The 18,789-nt window shown below is 46.1% G+C and overlaps 1 protein-coding gene across 1 annotated transcript in view; it reads left to right on the top strand.

Moving 5' to 3' along the window:
* LOC146185102 (nephrin-like) overlaps window positions 1-14,314 on the top strand; it is a 70,459-nt gene extending 56,145 nt beyond the window's left edge. Inside the window, exons 15-21 of the mRNA XM_084605470.1 lie at window positions 991-1,272; window positions 2,792-3,091; window positions 3,852-4,148; window positions 4,905-5,075; window positions 8,313-8,435; window positions 9,125-9,126; window positions 14,072-14,314. Of these exons, the coding sequence (XP_084461596.1) occupies window positions 991-1,272; window positions 2,792-3,091; window positions 3,852-4,148; window positions 4,905-5,075; window positions 8,313-8,435; window positions 9,125-9,126; window positions 14,072-14,314 (1,418 nt within the window). The remainder of the gene's footprint in view (window positions 1-990; window positions 1,273-2,791; window positions 3,092-3,851; window positions 4,149-4,904; window positions 5,076-8,312; window positions 8,436-9,124; window positions 9,127-14,071) is intronic.
* The last annotated feature ends 4,475 nt before the right edge of the window (window positions 14,315-18,789 follow it).

Genomic DNA, 18,789 nt, shown 5'->3' on the forward strand with positions numbered 1-18,789 from the left:
CCAGCTCTTTAAACACTAAATAACACAGATCTAATCGACAGGGTAATATCACTTATTAAGAAATGTACAATAGCCTGGTCAAGCAGGTAGTTTTCGAGAATCACCCGTGGCAGAAGGGTTCAGTGAAAGAGCCTTGCAAATGTTCTGGTTATGGGCGTCAACCCTTTCGATGGCGAAAGTGAAGAATTCTTGCCACAGTTCTGGTGGAACGGCAGGCCTAGCCCTAAACAGTCGTTCACTGTGGCCATCTTAAGTACTGCTCGAAGCGCCTGGGCGACCAAAGGCGGTGGTCAGCGCACCATTTATCTCACAAAAGAATGCGAAAACGAGGGCGCTGTCGAAGGGGCCACGGTTAGAATACCAAATCGCACCACGACAGTGCAGCGCACATCATATCATAAAACATTACACTACAAAACACTTCGACCAGTGATGTCGTTGAAGCACAGAAAGATCCAGAAAGGTCCTTGCCCTTTGCCAATCATTTCCTGCTCGCATAATTATTTTGTTATGAACGCCCCTCATCAGTATGATGTTTTGCCTTTTGGCCAATTTAAATCCAACAGATGAAAGAGCTGTACCATGCAATATTGCAGCACATCACGTGAAACGCCTTAAGTATAGCACATGCAAATTAAAAAAAAAAAAAAGAATGTTGAAACGAAATGGAAACTATAGGTTCAAGCTGAAACCAAAGAAGATGTAAAGCAGAATCGGTAAAAGCCGGTGATGGTAACATCCAGGCATCAGGCGAGGCGAAGCTTGACGTTACAGTATGTTTGATAGCATGGTACCCGTTTGGGGCCATTTGTTTTTACTTCGCAAATGGGAACATTTATTATGGGCAAGGTTTTTCCAGGGCCATTTTTTCCGGGGCCGTTTTATTTTCGTGGCTGTTTTTACCGGAACGCGTGAATACCAATATGCCGCCCTTTCGCGCCGTCGGGCACCAAGTGCCCTTGTTTGAAGCTGGGTTGACGCTTGTCGCAGACCCTGCCATCATCACGAAAATCACCGAGCAGGTGCTGGCCGGCGCCGGTGAGAATGCATCATTCGCTTGCGCCGCCGACGCGGACCCATTGACGGACGACGTGGTCGGCTGGCGGCGGCCGGGCTTCGACCTGAGGCGGCGCGCACGGCTGCTGCTCGAGCGCGGCCGCGCCTTCCTCACGGTGCTAAACGTGACACAGGGCGACGAGGGTCTCTTCGAGTGCGTCGCCCACAACGGACTTGGTAGCCAGGTCTCCCGCGCCGCGCGGCTGGTTGTCAAGTGTGAGAGCGCATGCTCGTGTTTTTTCCCTCTCCCTTTTTCTTTATTATTTACCTACAGAGGGAATGCATCATTCCCGCCTCATGTGATCACTTAATTGCTCAGCTTTGATCACTGGTGTCCATCGATGGTCGTGCGGTGCAACTTCGACGCATTGGTACGTCATCAAAGTAGACATGGTCAAAGAGGAATAGTATGGAGTACCTTCGATTAAGGTACGTGCCATCGAGGCAGTCAATGGGAGGCTCTATAACTGGTCGAAGAGACACCAAGAATAAAGACAGTCGTTCTCACGCGCCTGGTGCAAAAATTTCGCCCAGCCTCACATAGCATCAGGCTTCTCTGTACTAGCTCCAACTTAAGCATGTTTAATATGAGTATGTTCTAACCTACGTATATTGATCCATAACTGAACGCAGCCAGAACCACACAGACTCCGACTCACTCTGGTTAGCGCTACCTTAATTGCCTAGCCAGATGAACGTATAGAAAAATAACTTGATATTTAGCAAGTACTGGCATATTCAAGGTGCGATTTGAAAAAGTAAAGAATGAGTCGGGCAAAGCAAGGTATATTAGGCTGGAACTCCTACTGCTTGGAGCACTATACTCTCCAATTGTAACTGAAAAGCCGCCCCCCGGCAAACATTGTGGCACTGCAAGTCAGTGTGAAAAAAAGAGTTCAGGTAGCAAGGACCACGAAGTGATAGAGTACAGTCACTCACAAGAGCAAACGGTTAGTTGTCATTGAAGTAGACGTCTGTCCTTTAAAAGGAGAACACCCTTGGCGGATGACCGGGCTTTCTTTGAGGGCATCGTATCACTTGCAAACTCCGTCTTGCTAAGACGTTATCACCATGGTTTGAGAGGAACGATGTAGCCACCTACAAGCAGCAAATTGTGGGATATTTCGAGGCTGTCTTGGAAAGCTGAAACTAGAGGAATCGTATTACCTAAGACAGTGTAAGAAGGCTTGAGTTGCATAAGCAGTATCAAGGAGGGAATCTAAAGAGGGGGGGGGGAGGGGAATGTTTCTCACCCCCAAGCGAGAAATTTTTGTTTGTAAAGACTTGCTGAAGTCCGCATTTTATTACGAAAAAAAATGCATGGTTCAAATGGTGCCATCCCTTCGATCCCCTCACTGCGCATAAATGCTGTAAATCCGCTTTTGTGCAGTATGCGAGCTCGTATCCTAGGGAGCCCGAGTATGTTCCGAGTCCAATTCGCAAGCCCCGTCACTGCGTAAAAAATATGACGATTTCTAACTTATTAGCTAACATACGCTTCATTTTCAAGTGAAAAAATTATTTTTAATAGAACGCGGTAATCTATCAAGACGAGCGAACTTTAGTTGACTCTATACGCCACCTTTAAAGACTGGCTTCAGGTATAATGATTATCAGAAAAGAAGAGAGTTGGCAAATATTTTTTGTACATTCTATTTAGGGATTGTCCGAAGTGCCCTGTTGCTGCTCACGCTCAGCCGTCCTGACCATGCCGCACTCTCCTTCGCGGCCGCAGTCAAGGCGGCCATGCTGCAGGCCCGCGAGACTACGCTTGCCGCGGAGCTGGGTCAGCCGCTGGCGCTGTCGTGCTCCGCGCACGGGGCGCCGGGGCCAGCGTTCCTCTGGTCGTTCGGCAAATCGCCACTGGATGGCAGCGACCTGCGACGCCTGGTGCGCAGCGAGCAGGAGGATGTGGTGCGCTGGAGGTCCACGCTGGTCGTCGAGCGGGTAGACTCCGACGACTACGGCCGCTACACATGCACGGCGCGCAACGAGCTCGGCTCCGACTGGTCCCGGTTCACGGTGCGCCCTAGAGGTACGCGCTTCTCCTTTCGCTCTCGCCACCGAATAGAGAAAATGCTACTTCTACCGGTTGGAGGCTGGCTCGTTCAGCAGAGGCAGCAGAGGCAATCGAAAACCTTGAAGAGCTCACGCGAAAGTTTCCCACTCCCCGGAAATTAGTAATGATAAGGATTAAAACCGGGTCGTTTGAAATTATTTAAACGTGATTTCTCATTATTTTAATTTTTTGTCTATACTCGAAAAGTTGTCTATACTCGACACAGAACCGTACTGAATGGACATTGGACAGAACCATAGGTTGATAAGTAAAATTCCTATACGGAAGGGAAGCATCCTTTATTTTTCAATCCAATGTTCGATCACTAGAACACAAGCGAGGTTGTTCCTCCAATATTGCCTGTTGCGACAAAAACGTGACTTGCTCTCCTTCTCATCTTATTATTTGCGGAGTTGCTCGCTGAGGAGATGTACTGAAACGAATTTCTCGCAAGACCGCAAGCAGTACAAAGCTGCCGTGTCTCTATGTAAGTAATAATTCTGCTGGGCGGCATATACGGGCGCCTAAATAACATCCACTGGCGTTATCCTCTAATTATCGCTCTCAACTTCACTTTCTCCCTATATCTAGCTTCGCCCTTCGTATATTTATAAGTATGCATTCGAAGGCTCGCTTATCCTCGTTACTTGGTCCAACGACTTTATCTTATTTCGCGTAAAAGATTTCTTTCTACAGAGATAGGACTGCTGAGCGGCCGTCTTAATTGGTTTCGCAGGCAAGCCCGACCCGCCGACCTCCGTTCGAGCGCTGAACGTGAGCCACTCGAGCGTGCTACTTGTCTGGTCTCCGGGCTTTGACGGGGGCCTCGAACAGCAGTTCCGCGTGCGGTCGCGGCGTCTGGGTGGAGGTCCCGGCAGCGTCCGCTACGAGCACGCAGCCTCGGCGCCGGGCGTATCCGAGATGCTCGTTCAGGGGCTGGAGTCCGGCGCCGAATACGCGTTCAGCGTGCAGGCACGCAACGCGCTCGGCGAGAGTGCCTACAGCCACGAGTCGCCGATCGTCGGCACTAAGGGTGAGACACCGACGCGCAGACATGGTTCGAATTTATCGCTCTTTTGAACGTTCCTCCTTAATTTGCGGTATGGTCAGCAAGGCAGTAAAATTCGAAGTGACTGGACCGAGTACACCATTTATGATTGCGCCTTGCAACTTCAACTGGCTCATACAATATTTCGCCCATAAACACGGTGTAAGAATGTGAATTACTTCTTACACCTTGGTACGTGATGGTTGCTTTAACATAGATGCTGGCAAGTAACGTAATGAAAACACTGCCTAAAGATTTCTTAGGGGCAACGTTCCTCGTGCTGTTCGCTGTGTACGCATGAGATAAACATTGATCAACATGGATTCACTCCGAATTGGGATTATCTCGGCGCAACAAGGATTAGACTGCATTCTTTTAAATTTAGGGCAGAACCTGCATTATTCACAGCAGTTTGTATACCCAGAATCAGTTCTCTAATAAGTTCATTTGCTATGCATGGGTGTCAGTTTCGAGCTACAAAAAGAAAAAAAAAGGAAGAGTGGCAATGCGTCTGCAAAAGGATGCCAAAATAATGGCAAAATAATTACCATCATACATCAAACGTCCTCACTTGTTGTACGCGGGCTCGTTTGAGTAACTGCCCGTAAGCGTCTCGGTGCTTCTCGTTAAATTTGCGGCGAAGCGCGGCGCGATAGTTAAAGAAAGCATTTCACTGTTTTATGCACTGTCGCTGCTTGAACCGGTGCACGTCGAGACAACGCAGAGCGCGCGCATACGCAGCATCCGGCTGGCCCGACAGCGGTGCGGTGATGGACGCACTAGGAGGACGTCAAGCCACGGTGGCTCAGTTCTTGCTGGTCACCGTGGCCGCCGGTGCCACGCTGCTGCTGAACGGGCTGCTGGCCGCTTGCCTGGTGCGCCGGCGGCGGAGAAGAAGACGGCGCCTTGCTGGTGGGTGCATCGACGAAGGACCGATTTCACCGATGTCTGTCTGAAGCTAGGAAGGCAGGAGCTTCCATATTGGACAGCGCTTTTGAGATGGAAATCCTAACCCACCAGGGTCCTTGATGCAAGCACGATCACACGGCTGGCTTAAAGCAAAGCTTTATATGTCGGGTGGTCGCCTACGCTGTCCCGTCATGCCCTTATGGCGGAGCTTAAGTGTGCCCCACAATTTTTTCCTAGTCATGCTAAACTAGGACATTTTAACCACTTCATTCGTTAACGGCACGGTCTCTGATTTGTTATGTTGGCATAGCACGAAAGAAGGCAAGCAGTAAACTAGAGAAAGAGCACTGGAAGGTCGATTCTTATTTTATCTTTCTCCCTCTAATCAGCAACCAGAATTGGCAGCTCCTCCCAGCCTTCCGATATCATGTCATCTCATTAAGTTACAAAATCTATCGAAGAATCAGTGCCTGGTCATGTCAGCCGCCAGCTACCACGTACCAGCGTCATGCCCGTGATTGTTCGCTCACAACGCCGACGCCGGTACCGGATTTTCTGAATTATGGGATCTTTAACGTTATCACGTTAAAGCAAGCTAAAATATTGGCCCCGTTCATGCGTTAAAGGGCTTAACTGACACTTTGGATACTGGCTACAAGGTACTCAAAAATGGCCATTCAAGTATTGTTGCTTGAACTCTGTGACAATGTGCAACGCAAAAAAAAAAGGTAAATATTATGACCATTTGGCCGATCTCTCAACACATGTCCGTGGTGTCATTTCAGAAAATGATTACCTGTACCTTACTGAAAAATATATAAACGCTTCAAGGACTCCCTCACAAAAGTGCCTAACTATCTTCGAGATAACAGCAAAAAAGCCTACGAACTGAACCCACAAAACACATGCTCCTCGTGTTCATAGATCTGCCATACTGGATGGCTCAAAATGGCAATCTAGTGTTTCAAAATAAATGTCAGACGCTACATACGAAATCTTCGACGTTGCTTCAAACAGGAGAGATTCGGCTATGGCTTGCAGTGTAGCGCACTTATCAAAAGTATGCAAAATCCGCTACAGCTGACCGTGCTTCAAACAACTGGGACGTTACGCCATGCTCTGCAAACTGCAAAGGGGACCGCACCGCAGCACATACGCAGACAATGTCCAACAAAACAAGACTCAGTCTCAATGAAAAGCAGATGCATGCAATGTATAAGCTCGGCTCAAAGAAATCGAGAAATGAAAAATGCCTGCAAAGATGGTATGAAGTGCTCTGGAACTGCTGGTACAAAGTTCTGAGATTTGCCCAAGCTGGAGTATATTTGCAATGAGGAAGTAAGTACTCCTTCTCACCCACCCAAGAGCAGTTGTACGGCTACAGAATAAAGCTATACAGCTTTACCAGAAACTTCATAGTTTTTCCTGTTCTGGCTAATGAGCCTGAGACGACCGTCTGTCCGGGGCAGTCGCTTTACTAGCTAAACAACTAGGACGGCCAGCAGATCAGGTGGATCGATTAACGACTCGAAGTGGAATTATGCTGGTCCAGTGCTTAAGGGAGTCTCCTAAGGTGGAGTAGATGCATCCGTTTCCAGGCCGAATCTTTCATCATTTGCAGAGAGTTTCTGAAAAAGCTGTGCAGCTTTTTTCTGAAGGTATATGGCGGTTCTTGGGTGGACGTTAATGAGCAAAGGCTTCATTATTGTGTTAATCTAAGAGATACATTGCAGTCTAAATGGAATATTCAAGAAATTAATAAGCTACATGTCGAATATTCTATCATAGGAGAATGGCAGACATGATCGTAGCGATAACGCTTCAGTGAAGTCATTTGATATCGAATTTGAATTAAACACATGTATCTTGCCCGCAGTTTTATTCTTGTAAAATAAGAATAAACAAGAATCAGCATGCGAGATGTGTGAAGCCATAAATAACATTTAGCGTTCATGCGCAAAGCTGTTGAAACTAAGAAACAAAAACGTTTCCCATAATTTTTTAAGGAATACACCTTATTCTATCCAAGCTTGCTCTTATTATACAATATACTTGTCGCAATATAATTGTTTCTTCTTTAAAAGAAACAACATTTCTAAACCAGTTGTAGTATTTTATAATGTCTGTTCGCCCTGCCAAGCAGACAAAAATCGGCCCATCTTATCGCATGCATGATGACCGCAGCTGCTTGTCTGTCATTAAACCCAGCAAAATACATATAATGCAGATATATGACGGAACGGCTCAACCGAAGCAAGCATAAAACAAAAAAATAAAAGGCGTCCACGGCAAGCCACTCATATATATTTACTGCCGTCATCAGAGGACTACTCTTACGACATTTTTTGGGCAATTAAATCTTAATTTGCAGTCATATAGTTGTGCGGCCGCTGTAAAACATTGAGTGTACATACATTCGGCACAATAAGGTCTGGTGATACTCACTGGAATCAGAGGTGGAATGGCCGCGGTCGGAGCGGAGAGGGCAGTACCTCACTTCGCTTTCATCTCCTACTGGAAACTCCACAAGGGAAAATTACGCTGAATATATTTTATCGACGAAAAATGTTCAAGGAATGGACTTCTGAAACCCCGCCTCCCCCCCTCTTTCTCTCCTCCGGTCGTACTCGCACGGAGTGACCCAAAGATGAGCCCTTCGTTAGAAGCTCATTTGATATGAACAAAGCAACGCGGCTAACGTTCTATAGTCGCATTCATTCGGTTTTGGTACTACAATGTAACCATAAATATTGTTGCATCTTGCATGCATGCAGTTTTGCATCGCCACAGGAGTGTTCGGGTGTGCGAAGAAAAAGGAGTCAAGCCTGGCGAACAAATCTAAATTCTATTTTGCAATTAATATATCGTCCTGAGGCGCCCTGCAGAGATTCATGCAAGTGAAGTTGGTGCGGGTACCATCTTTGCCAAACGTATGCCGGCAGCACGGTTTGTTTCTCAGCTATTATTTGGAGCCCTTGCATTACGGTACCCCTGAAGACCAGAACATGTCTCAAAGCGTGGGCAGGGGTTCTATTTACATTACACAAGTTAAGAGATTAAGGGGCCCTATATACATGATGTCTTATACCTATGAAAAACAAAGCCCGCTGCCTGGTTACGTTCAGAAAACACGATGTCATGCACTGTTTGATTAGGTCAGTTTTGGTGATCTGCTGTCACAACCTTTTCGTCAAGCAGGCAAACCGGTCTGCAAGGATGCCCATTGTTTTCTCTCCGCAGCATCCGAGAAGAGTTCTGTCGGTCCATCAGCAGATATGCAGTTCTGCAACTCGGCCAGCCACGAATCTACGTTCGATGGACACTCCATGGCTACAAGTGACGTCTACCTCGGCCACACTGTAAGTGAAGATGTCACTAATGGATTCGTATAAAATTGCTCTAATTGCACTACAGCATAAAGTTTTCGTTCGCAACGCCACAACAAATATCGGTATAGTTTGTTAAGGCATGTTCGGCCTGCGCTTGTAATATATGGTGCTATAACTACGAATATTTTTAAACAACTGCATAACAGTGCATCCCAAGACTGTCATTTCTGCGACTCTCTGTCGCCGGTTCTTTCTTCATCTGTCGTCTTAATTGTGTGCTTGAGGTCGCTCGTCTTTCCGCCCATATAACCAAGGGCAGAGCACGGAAGTTAAAAACGCGCTTCGACCGCTTTACTTTTTCCTTATCCCCATTACACAAGTATGAAGTAAATGAGTGGAAATCGCTGCTTTTACTGCGTGACTGTAAATGAGTTTCGTTTCGTACGCAGTAACGGTAACAGTGTACCGGTATGAGGCATCCTCAAGTTCTTGCAAATAGGTTCACTGCTGCTTGAAATAGCTGAGAAAATCCTTGTTCTTTGCTATTAAAACATCGCGATCATATTAGCACCTGCAGATGGGAAGAGCTAGTGAAACCTCCCGCTCTGCTCTCAGATAGCGCACCACTAGCAGCATTAAATGGCATGTGTATACTGAACTAGAAACTAATTCTTTCCAAAGCCGCGAAAGAGTTTGAAATGATCATTGTTTAGCTTTTAGGAGCAGTATGCGACTGTTAAAGAGAAAGGATTATGGTTATTTCGCTAGTTATTCGCTTTGCGAAAAAACCTGCGCCACAGCAAAGAGTCAATGCAGCTGAAGACGCCCCACATTTGGAATCCTTCGCTTGCCTACCGACAGAAAATAAAGCTTTTCCTCCTCCTTCTAGAGTAAATACGAACAGTTTAGCTATAATTCACTATAATTTTATTTGCACAAAATTTTTATCACGATAGATGACTCGCAAAATCAAGCAGCCTTTTTTTATCGTTTTTGTACTGCTTTCGATTTTCTGCTCTCAGGTCTGTACCTTCCCTTACTTTCTACACTGCTGTGATCCTTCTCTATGCAAACACTTGTCGTAAGACGCTTTTATAAACGCAGAAATGAGCTGACTGCGGCGGTTTGTTTTTGCGCGAGGCACTCATTGGCGAAAGGGTTCGCCGAGGCTGAATCCTATAATCTATGCGGTCAACATCCCGCATGCTGGCATGCGGGATGTTGGCATCCTGCTATGTTGGCATCATAGCAGGATGTTGGCATCATTAGAGGCATTATAGCTATGGATGTTATACAGACATGGCAGTAGTTGGACTACAGTAATCCACAGCACGGCATGTTTTGTGTAATTTGTAAAGTAATTATTTTTTCAATCTCGTAATTTAGTAATGTTACTAATTTTTTAGGGCAGTAATTTCGCAGCAAACGTTATTAATTCCTTTTCAAATTATTTTACTAAAGTACGCCACTGCTTTTCAGTCGACACATGGTAGAGTGCCACGCAAGCAGGAACGATGCACAGCAAGCCTGAGCCAGCGCAGCGGATCGGCAAAGAAAAGCATTGAGTAGAACTGTGCGTCTGAGATCTACGGTGTCGTATGTAGCCGGGTCACTTACTGCAGCTATCCTTATGCGTAGTCACAACCATTCACCAAGAAGAGATGTAAGGAATCAAGGAGCCGCTGAAGGAACAGGTTGTGCAAGAAGGCTGCAGTTAAGACTTGTTAGAAGCGCGCAGTGGCACTCCCTGTTGCGTCGTGTAAGGCAAAGTGGTACCTGATTACACTGCAGAGTCACCACGAGGTGAGAGAAGAGGAAAGGGAGGGAGAGTAATTGAAAGGTCCACAGCACAGCATGTACGTTACTGAGCGCAAAGTACCGAGGTCGGTTCCTGGGACCAAGAAATCAATAAACAACCTATATAACTTCATCCCTGCTTTCCATCCTAATCCCTGTCTATCTAACCTAGCTGAATGGTAGACAGCTCCGGGCCAGTAAGGCGCGGGGCTCGCCGCTCCTTAATGTCTGGAACGCAATGAAAGGACAAGGTTTCGCATATGTTTGTTTTGTTGTTTAGTTGCTGTTTTGTTATCTCTGTAATGCCACGTGCAGAAGGAAGGAGGGAGGGAATAGTTGTCTGGGACGGGATTCGGCGGGAAGACGAAAGAATGTGTGGGTACCGTCTGAAGAGGTTGTCGTTTTGTTTACTAGCTTTGCTTAGTTTTTGCATGGATGAAAACTAGAAAGTAATTTAAAAGCAATCGCATATTACTCAACACAAGTAATTGAAATATAATATCATTACTTTTTGTGAGCAATAATTATTAGTGTAATTTAATTACATTTTTGCGATTTTCAGCAAAGTAATTAGTAATTTGATTTATTCTTTTTCAAAAATAATTCTGCCACTAATGATGTTAGAAGCACCAGAGCTAGAGGCACCATGAGCGCGCCCGATACAACCCCTTCCAGGCTTCAGCCTTTCTTGCTGCTCGAGTGTGACTGGTTCGTTCGATATCAGCCGTCAGCTGCACATAACTTTCGCATAACGCAGGAAATCTTCTGTCCGGCCATATTGCCCTCCACTAAGTTCGCGACGCAGTTACACTACTGATCCAGCTTTCACACAGCGATCCTCAGAAAGCTATAGTTCGGAATGGTTGCAGCATGCGCCGTGAGATGACGCACTTAAGTAAAGCGTTGCTTTCTTTTTTATGACAACAGTTAATTTTCAAGCATTACAGCATTTGGAATTTGAAGCATTTCCTTTCGTCTTAGTTTCCGCTTCGCGCCACCGTGGCGTTTATCTTCTTTTTGAAGTTCTTTCTTAAATTCTCCGAAAGAACACGCCCTTATAGCAGTCCAGAAGGATGTGTTCATATTCTCTAGGTTTGAAAAGCCAGTAAAAGGTGTGAATCACCCCGGTGGCATAAAAGCCATATTCATTAACTTCCAGGGCGCCCGCGTGAAGTAAATTAGAGAATAAAATTTCGCTCTAGATGACACAAGCATATTCACCTTGTGAGTAACGTCATTCCTCTATCAAAACGAAGGTACGTCAGTGGACGGTAGAACAAAATCCACGGCATATTTGTACAAATTTATCCCACTCAATTTATGGTAACAATGAAAAAAAAAGTGTTCTTACTACTACAAACAACTATACACTAAAGAAGACTTAATTTTTGGATGATGATAACGTGTCATTAGGTAATGTTATTCTGGCTTTCCTGCATGTGGCGTAAAATATAGGTGCAGTCGTTACTGTTCCTCTGTCTCGCATGCATATGCCTGAGCGCAACCCAGCTTGAGAGCGGTCCCCAAAAAAGATATGTATTCCTTCAAAGAGAACTTTAGGACCACATTCGTTCAGAATGGGTAAGCAATCCTAGAATTTGCAGTGTGTAGTGTAATTATTATTGTTCACCGTTAGTTATGTCTATTGCCTATATTGTGCGTTATTTTATTTTCAAGCTCGTCTACTGTATAATATGTCAAATTAAGTAATAAAGAATAAAGCCGTACATACCCATGCTGCATAACATGAAATAAACAACAATTGTAAGTGAACTATCCACGACGAAACAAACCAATGAGAAGAGTGCAGGGAAAATTAGTCTCCAGCTGTAAAGTCTGTTTCCACGACTCGTCTAAATTCACGAGTCAAAGGACGATGCAGAGTCCATCTTCAATACACCCTCATAGAACATGTCTAAAAATAATGGGATAAAACAAGGTTTTACTACTGCGAATGCAGTTCTTTACGTACTTGAGACGTCTGCGGTACAACTTCCGGAACCGATCTTGCACACCCATAGTTTATTAGTTTCGCTCAGCGAATGAGGAGAGCCTCTCTTTCCACATCATATTTACAGTGAAATTGTTGTACAATTTATCTGCCGTACAGTTCAAGCTAGGTATTTGCGTTAATTGTTCTTACACCGGATAAATGAATGGAAATAGTACCAAACCGTGCACATTATTATGTTCAGAAAAACATTGCATAAAAAAAGACGGCAGGTGCGGTATCTGATCTGTATGCATTGAATGGTTCAGCAGAAAAACAACCACTGAAAAAATATCTGAAAAAAGTCCATGGATCCCTGAAATTCAACACAGCAAGGCCAGCCTTGCTTGCTTTGTAGACTCATGAACGACGGCATTCTCCCAATTCTTGTTGGTGAGGAATTGGTTTGAAGAATTTTCGAAAACTTTTGTCTACTACACGGACACCATTGTAACGCTCCTTCCTGACACGAAACGAACACGGCCAATTCTGCAAACTTGCGCACTATTGATGCATACCTGACGCGAGAGCTCACGCTACCACTACCTCTCGCTCGCTCGTTACTGTGACTTGCCCCTCCTTCTCAACCCCCTGTCCCCCTAGCTACACCTATTCCCCTTAGTGGTCTCTCCTACCGCGTGGTGACGTGATTTGCCCAGATTAAGAAAGATAACATGCCAAAAGAAGCTATTCGCTTTAAAATTATATCAGCCACATTTGACGTAGACAACTGGAGCAATCAAACAAAGATCATTGCTACGCAAGCAATTGGAATCCGATTCAGAAGCTCATATTACGAGATATACATATTCTGCGTTCGTAGTGAGAGCTGAATTGACATACATGTGCCGTCGTATTTCAAGCGGAGAAAAATGTTATTTCCCGTTTTGGCGCAAAGCTTGTATCACCAACTTGATATGTTCTTGCCATCGTAGACTAACTAAGCACGAAGGGCTTGCCAAATCGGAACACTTTAAAAAGTGTTCAGTGCAAAGCCCGCAATGAAATGAGTCGATATTGGCTTCAATCATATGCTGAATGCGCACCTTGCTTGGTTTACAAACATGACAGCTTTAGTCGCAAGACATAGTTTCGTTTTCACTTCAGCTCAGAGTTCAATGCAACTAAAACTTGCGCGCTGCCAGTGCGGCCTGGGAGGCGAGAAAACTTGCATCAGCGCAACAAATCAATAACATCTTATTAAGGATGGAACTGCATTCTGCCTTTAATGATAAGAATCGTGCTGTACCGCACCTGCGTACAATAGAGCTGTCCACAAATCAGTACGACCGCCTCGCTCATTCCGGCAGTTCGCTTGCGATGCGGCATCCTTCAGCGTGTCTCGCGCTTTCTGCCAGCGATGCACTCAATGTTGCTTTTCGCATACGTGACAACAAAACATTTATAATTTGCTTGCAAGAAGGCGCGCACAAAGCATGCCATTTAACGCTCGTCTCCGAGATATATCTCCTGTTGTCTAAACTTCCTTTTGCCCAACATATTCCCTGCATAGATACTTTGAATACGTCATGCGCTATGCGGGAATAGCTTAACGTATTAATAAATGCTCTGCAAGAAAAATGAGATCATAGCGTGGTGATTAGGACTGTGGCCCCGCAGTCAGTATGTTTTTGTTTTGATCCCAAGTGTTATCTGAGTCAACACAACTTAACTAACCGAATGTTTCTTGGGAGTGGAGTGCATTCGTCATAATTACTTTCAACCTGATAGGCAGACAAGAACGGCATGTTAAAATTGTATTTATTTTCAATGTCCTTTCCCTTCCTTGCTGCAAAATGGCACATGATACGTGTTTAGACCGCTGTTACATCGTTCTTTTTGGTGCCATGCCTTGAGACGCCTACCAATTCGTGCTCGTGCAGGAAATACGTCCAGCCGAAGAAAAGACTCCCGGTGCCGACTTGCAGCAGTGTTGCACTGGATCCGCCTGTGCTCAAGGAGCAGTACCGCCCTCTGGGGATGCGCTCGACGACGACGACTCGCTGCTCCTGCGCAAGTCCAATCACGTGCAGTGCGCGCAGGACTCCATAGTGCGAGCCAATGCCAGCCATCAACAGGCGTCCGTCAGTTGCGTTCTTGGAAAGCTGGGGAGCCACATGGTCTGACTGTGAGCGCGTCGAAAATTGACTGAGATACACATGCAGAAGCACCCCTTTGAAGCCGCTCTGTAAGACTGTGACCCCAGAGTGAACTGTCATTCACTGTGAATCTTACGGAGTGAAGGGATCGAACAGTGAGCTTCAGCCATGGTTCTGTTTTGTATACTGACTCAGCAACCTGTCACTCCTACGCTGAATTCCGTGCCCCTTTGGTACGCCTCGTGTCCATCGTCCAAGCAATCCAACGAGGTACTTACGTGGCGCTTCTGCCAGGTCGAATATGCCGCGCCGTGACCCGGTGACTGTAACGGTAGGATGAGTCAAGCTGTGATCCGTTGCCGCCAGTTGTAGTAATGTGCGGCCGACCCGACCGTTTCGGATATGTATCCGATAGAAGTCTGCGGTGTAAGTGCCGATTCACGACTCATTCATTTTAGACTACGTGCACCTTGATGTGCATGGAAGTGTAGAGGACAAAAATTACAGCCACTTCATCTCAGGGTACAAGAAAGAAGTGGCAGATTCCTCTCAGAACTGGCTCTCGATGCAATCTCGCGTTGTACCTGCTAGCGTGGCATTGAAGGAGGCCTGCAGGTGCATCAGGATTCACCACGGAATAACCGGATTAGCTTCTAGGCCATGACAGTAGGTTAACCTCACTTCATCAGAGCTGCGACTATAACGACCAGGTTGCGAAAGAACTTACGCAATGACGATACGGCGCCACGTACGGCCATATAAGCACAAATAGCCGGAGTAGCATACATAAATGACTGGGTGCTTCGTGACTGAGAGGTGTACTCTGCATCACTGTCTGGGTTCGGGCCTCCAGTTCATTCCCAGGTTCGCCTTCGTCAGAAAATGCCATTCTACAATCAAGAAGGCTGGCCTGGGAAAGCGTATTCGTACCAATGGCTGTAAACCTACCCTGGACCACTCTACCCTCCGACAAAAACGAAATCGGTAACTGTATTCGTACCGGAGGCCTTAACTCTATCCTGGACCACTCTACCCTCCGTAGCAGGCGAGCCTGTGTACAGGTATTCAGAGCCACAGGCGCCCAACCTGATAGTTTTGTGCATACGTGCATACTATAGAAAACGGTGACGACTCGGGTCAGGGCAATCTTTACTCCTGCTCCGTGCCTTCATATGCTGGTGCACTCCGCATATTGACGGGAATGGGATGCTGACGGGATAACCCCAAGCAGAAAGACAATGCGAAATGGATTGTAACTAGGCTAATAGAGCCAGCACTGCAACAGACGGGCAGCCATCCTAATTGGCGACATTTAAGCGGCGATATTAGGGAGAGAGGTGCCACCGAAGGCTACTAATCCTCAATTGAAGTGCAGCACAAAGATGATCTGAAGGAGTGGAATGACACACGATGCGGGTAGCACGCTAATCATGTCAGGCCTTCTTTGCTCTGCAATTCATTTCCGTAATTGTTTACTATCTGCTACACCCGCAGCAAACTACAACCCAGCTTTATTCTGGACAACCTTGCCCACATATTTTCATATTGGTCGAGTAGGAGCTGGAAGCTTTATCCTTGCAAACAAATAAATTGAACGATTCGGCAACTGCGGGTTTCTCCAGAACAGCCTAAGTAAAGCAGAGAATTCACTGTCTTTACCGAAGCATTTCTCTGGTGTACTTCAGTGTAATGTTCTGTTCTCTCTAGTTATGGACATCGCGTTTGTGGCACCGCATTTCTCGGCCAAAAAAGCTATTGGCATTACTGTGGGAATCTTTGAAATTAGTTGTGCGCTGTTAGTCGACCGCTATGGTCCAGACAGACGACCTGGTTAGAGTAAGAACGCAGCTGTTAAATTAAAGCTTCAAGCTTAGGATCATATCCAAAAAGTACGCCCACGAAACACTACTTCTTTCGAAATTTTCGAACTGCTAATTTTCGTAAAAATATATACAAAACTCTCACAAAATCGATTACTGCGTGGGTATTATGATCTGCCACTTACTGCAATAGCTGGTGCTATAAGACTGTGCGACTCGACAATATAGTATTTTTGATTGCGGTAAGATTTAGTACTTGCCTCCAAATCCGTGCAGTGTGTGTGTGTGCGCGTGTGTGTGTGTGTGTGTGTGTGTGTGTGTGTGTGTGTGTGTGTGTGTGTGTGTGTGTGTGTGTGTGTGTGTGTGTGTGTGTGTGTGTGTGTGTGTGTGTGTGTGTGTGTGTGTGTGTGTGTGTGTGTGTGTGTGTGTGTGTGTGTGTGTGTGTGTGTGTGTGTGTGTGTGTGTGTGTGTGTGTGTGTGTGTGTGTGTGTGTGTGTGTGTGTGTGTGTGTGTGTGTGTGTGTGTGTGTGTGTGTGTGTGTGTGTGTGTGTGTGTGTGTGTGTGTGTGTGTGTGTGTGTGTGTGTGTGTGTGTGTGTGTGTGTGTGTGTGTGTGTGTGTGTGTGTGTGTGTGTGTGTGTGTGTGTGTGTGTGTGTGCGTGCGTGCGTGCGTGCGTGCGTGCGTGCGTGTCCTCCACCCACTTTCAGCCTTCACACATCGCCCAGCGCTCCCTCCAAAAACTTACACCGACCAAAAGCCCGCGTAGCAATGGCACGAAGCGAATATGAAATATAATTAGAAGAAATGGATAATTGCATAAAATAACTACACAACCAACAGCTTTCGCACATTTGTGGCATCACATTGTATGACAGCCTGTGCGTTTCTTATTTTATTTTTCTGTGGCCACATAGTGAAGTAATTTGGTGTCCGCACACTGTGTGTGAAAATTGTATCAGAAAGACGAGACTGATTTCATGTCGAAGTCACGTATCGCAGGTTTCTAAATGCTGGTTCTGACTGGCACTGAATTTTATAATGTAGCATGTTGAATGTAAATCGAAAGGTATACCCTCGGGCACTACTGCATCACCATACCCGCAGAAAGATTTGTACGCAGTTCAAGAAATTTTGTATTGAACTGATGTTCCTTCGCGTTTCTGAAAAATAAACATTTTTACACGCTATACTACATAATTTTTGTGTTTGTGCGTTGGTATGTGTGGCAACAAAAATAAACTTGCTTAATGAAATCTCACGGTTTCGTTAAAGAACCACGCCCGGGAACTAACCACCAGTAAGTAACTTACATGCGTGAATTGCATCGGAAACAATTAAAACGCGATCTCAAATGCACTGATCATTTCATTTATAAAGTTTCAGGGATCGCAACTGCTTTGACGGGGTTTTGTAAATAAATTTTTCTTGGGCTCAGCGGCCGTGATTTCCCAGATGGCACGGTACAGGGTTGATTGGCGGCATTATTGGAGAAGCATTTGCCCTGCGCTGCGTTTTATCAGGCTAATGATTATGAAGGAAGTTATACTGGGTTGCCGTCACTCACATATCGGGCGGAAACTTAGAGCCTAACAAAAAGTTTCAAGATAAATCCAAGGACAGCGCATGGAATGAAAAGTAAGACACGTGTAACGTTAGGGTTCACTAAGAAGTCAGAGTGGATTAGAGAGCAAATGCGAGCAAATGATATCCAAGCTGAAAGAAAAAAAAGAAGTTATATCGAGTCCACTTAGCGAGTCGGACGGCCGCCTTCTTTAACACATTGCTCAAGCGTGTCCTCTTTCCTACAGGCTATGGCAGTGGCACGAGGCGTGTCACGCAATGATGGGAGTTCGCGGTAATGAGAAGAACAAGATTAGCGTCCGAGTGGGCGTGTCAAATGAAATAAACTTCGCGGAAGAGGACAATTGATGCTGAAAGGAGCACGTTGCACAGTGCGGGTCCCGGTAGCACAGTATCGAAGCTTCGCGTGCTCCATATACCTGGTCTAAGTGGTCGCCATAACTGCGAAGACTGCTTCGCCCGGAAGGAGGGCGCTGAAACGGGGGCGGCTCGTCACCAGCAGCCCTCGCTGATCTCGATTAGTGTTCGCGGGCGCCCGCGTCTCTGGCGGTAATAGGGTTTGCGCCGCCGACTCCGCGCCAAATGAAGCAGCTGCGGGCGCGTGTGTTCACTATATAAAGACGTTGCGAGAGAGCTAGCCGGCGCAGAGCTCTGTTCTCTGCTTGGCTCCAAGGCAATGAGGAACGGCGGCAGCTTAAAAGGTGAGCACCCTTGCTAGGGCCGGCGTTGTCGCGACTGGGCGACGGTCATCTCGCTACGGTATTGTTCAAGAACGAGGGAGTACGGGACTTTTAGTGCGAAAGCATATCATTGTCTCGTCAGTTGCGTGCCAAGAATTGTGGTCAAAGCATGTCGGCAGACCATGTCTGCACTAGCTGTCAACAGATAACGAAAGAAAAATTGTTGCGACTGAGTTTCCAAACAGTGCAGAACTACCTGATCAGCTTCCCTGGCCCAAGCTCGAAAGCATAATATCCCCGCCGCCAATCAAGCCTCGTGTAAAACTGCAACACACACTCGTGCTGTGTAGTTAGCATCTTTGTCCTCATGAAGTTCAATCTGCGTCAGTTCTTCATTAAACTTAGGTAAATACGTCATACGT

Source organism: Amblyomma maculatum, chromosome 6 (genome assembly GCF_055883805.1).
Source record: "Amblyomma maculatum isolate TAMU_Amacu chromosome 6, ASM5588380v1, whole genome shotgun sequence".
Taxonomy (NCBI): domain Eukaryota; kingdom Metazoa; phylum Arthropoda; class Arachnida; order Ixodida; family Ixodidae; genus Amblyomma; species Amblyomma maculatum.